This window comes from Nansenia antarctica (genome assembly GCF_963989245.1).
Source record: "Nansenia antarctica genome assembly, chromosome: 3".
NCBI classification, from domain to species: Eukaryota; Metazoa; Chordata; class Actinopteri; order Argentiniformes; family Microstomatidae; genus Nansenia; species Nansenia antarctica.
The window spans coordinates 24,667,094-24,669,228 of record NC_137688.1 but is presented as its reverse complement, the minus strand read 5'-3'; the positions used below and the strand labels follow the sequence as shown (position 1 = coordinate 24,669,228).

The window sequence follows — 2,135 nt, the reverse complement described above, 5'->3', positions numbered from 1 at the left end:
ACACACAAAACAAACAACACATGAGTCAAGACAGAGTTGTGGCTGTTAAGGCCTATTGTCTATGGGAAGGGGGAGGAGCATGATATTTCATCATATACCCACACTCTCTTCTTCTCTCCTTCTGAAGAGTACCAGCACATGGACCCAGTGTAAGAAAGTGAACTTCAACAAGGCATCACAGCAGTACGACCAAGGGATCCTCTGAGAAGTTGCAGAGAGAGCTGCTCCTCTGTCATCCTGTCGTGCAGTACCAGACAGAACCAAAAAAACACCAGAGAAGGGTTTTGGGAATCCCTGCATTTTTTTGGACCAAAACTAGAGGCAGGGTGTTAAAGTGAACATCCCCTGTGTTGACCCAGACTTGCCCCAGACAGTTTTGGACTGTACCAAGAGCTTACCAAAGGAAGGGGACTTCGACTTCTACCTTGCTGCCCAGGACCGAGGTCAGTATGCTGGCTCAGATCTTGCAGGAGATGTGGGTGGATCCGGACCTACTGGAGGCTCTGAGCGAGGACCAGAGGAGGACTCTGTTTGCGAAGATGAGAGAGGAGCAGGTCCGTCGCTGGAGAGAGAACGACGACAGAGACGAGAGGGAGGGGAGATCCAAGGACCGCGCCAGGACTCAAAAAGGTATTCTTTTACCTGAGTAACTCACTCAGACACACGCATTCACACACACACACACACACACACACACACACACACACACACACACACACAGACACAGCTCTTAAGTACTTGGGCTGCACCAAGATACAGAACATACTGTACACTACAAGGTATGCCTAAACATACACATTAAGGGTCTTGCTATGTCAATATGACATAGAGGACAGGAACATTGTAGAACAGAGAAGGTGTAGCAGTCACACACCCAGGCCCTTTCCCTTATGTACAGCACGTTCTGTCCACAGAGCTGCGCCACAGGGCCTATTATAAGACAGAGCATGTTCTGTCCACAGAGCTGCGCCACAGGGCCTATTATAAGACAGAGCATGTTCTGTCCACAGAGCTGCGCCACAGGGCCTATTATAAGACAGAGCATGTTCTGTCCACAGAGCTGCGCCACAGGGCCTATTATAAGACAGAGCATGTTCTGTCCATAGAGCTGCGCCACAGGGCCCATGGACAGAGAAACAACCACTCACTGAAAGAGAGAGAGAGAGAGAGCGGGGTAGGGGGGGGGGGTAGAAAGAGTGAAAGGGGGGAAAGAGAGATGGAAAGAGACAAAGACGGAGAAAGGGAGGGAGAGGGGCGTTGAGTAATTGCATGGTCTTTACAGCCGCACACACCCCAACTTTTCTCAGAAACACAACGCTGCCACCACGCTCTTATCTACAGAGCCTTTCAGTGTCAGCCAAGTTGCCCCACTCTCAGCCCACATCTCTCTATTTCTGTCTCCTCCTTTCTCTTCTCATTCAATCACTTTATCCCTCTGTCTATCTGATAGGAGGTTGAATTTGACCTATCCGTTCCATTGGTTGTTATAGCACAGTGTGTGTGTGTGTGTGTGTGTGTGTGTGTGTGTGTGTGATACCCCAGCCCTGTCCCAGCTCCATCATCACAAACACTGCGATCGAGTCCTTCCACATGCCAGGCAGACTGAATAGCAGTGAATAGAGTGGAGTAAGCCTGCGGTTTGGTGCAGCTTGCCGCTTTTAGCTTGGTATCACGTTACCCCTTTGTACTCCCAATCTCTGCTGTGTCACCTGAGCCGCTGACGGCCGCTGTCATCTCTCTACGTAGTGGCAGACTGACCTACTGAGCCGGCGTGCAACACACACTCCACGTTTAAGGCTATTTCCTTCTCTCAGAATACGGACCAGAAAGCACTACTCCTTAATGTCATACACACTCTTCACTCACACACACACACACACACACACACACACACTCACACACACACACTCACACACACACACACACACACACACACACACACACACACACAGGCACACAGAACTGTGTTTCCATTACGTTAATTACGCTACTTATGTGTGACTTCCCTGTTACTTCATGGGTGCGAATGTTTAAATGTCATCTTTCTTGTGCTTTGAAAACGTTTTGTACTGTATTTCAAAGGGAAGTGGTTGACATTCACCACTTCCCTTTGTCGTTCCATAGTATGTTAAGCA

The 2,135-nt window shown here is 49.2% G+C and overlaps 1 protein-coding gene across 1 annotated transcript in view; it reads left to right on the top strand.

The window, feature by feature from the left end:
• Positions 1-449: 449 nt before the first annotated feature.
• Positions 450-2,135, top strand: part of LOC308153923 (uncharacterized protein) — a gene marked incomplete at both ends in the record, with an annotated part of 5,153 nt that continues 3,467 nt past the window's right edge. Inside the window, one exon of the mRNA XM_080527107.1 lies at positions 450-630. Within this exon, the coding sequence (XP_080383233.1) occupies positions 450-630 (181 nt within the window). The remainder of the gene's footprint in view (positions 631-2,135) is intronic.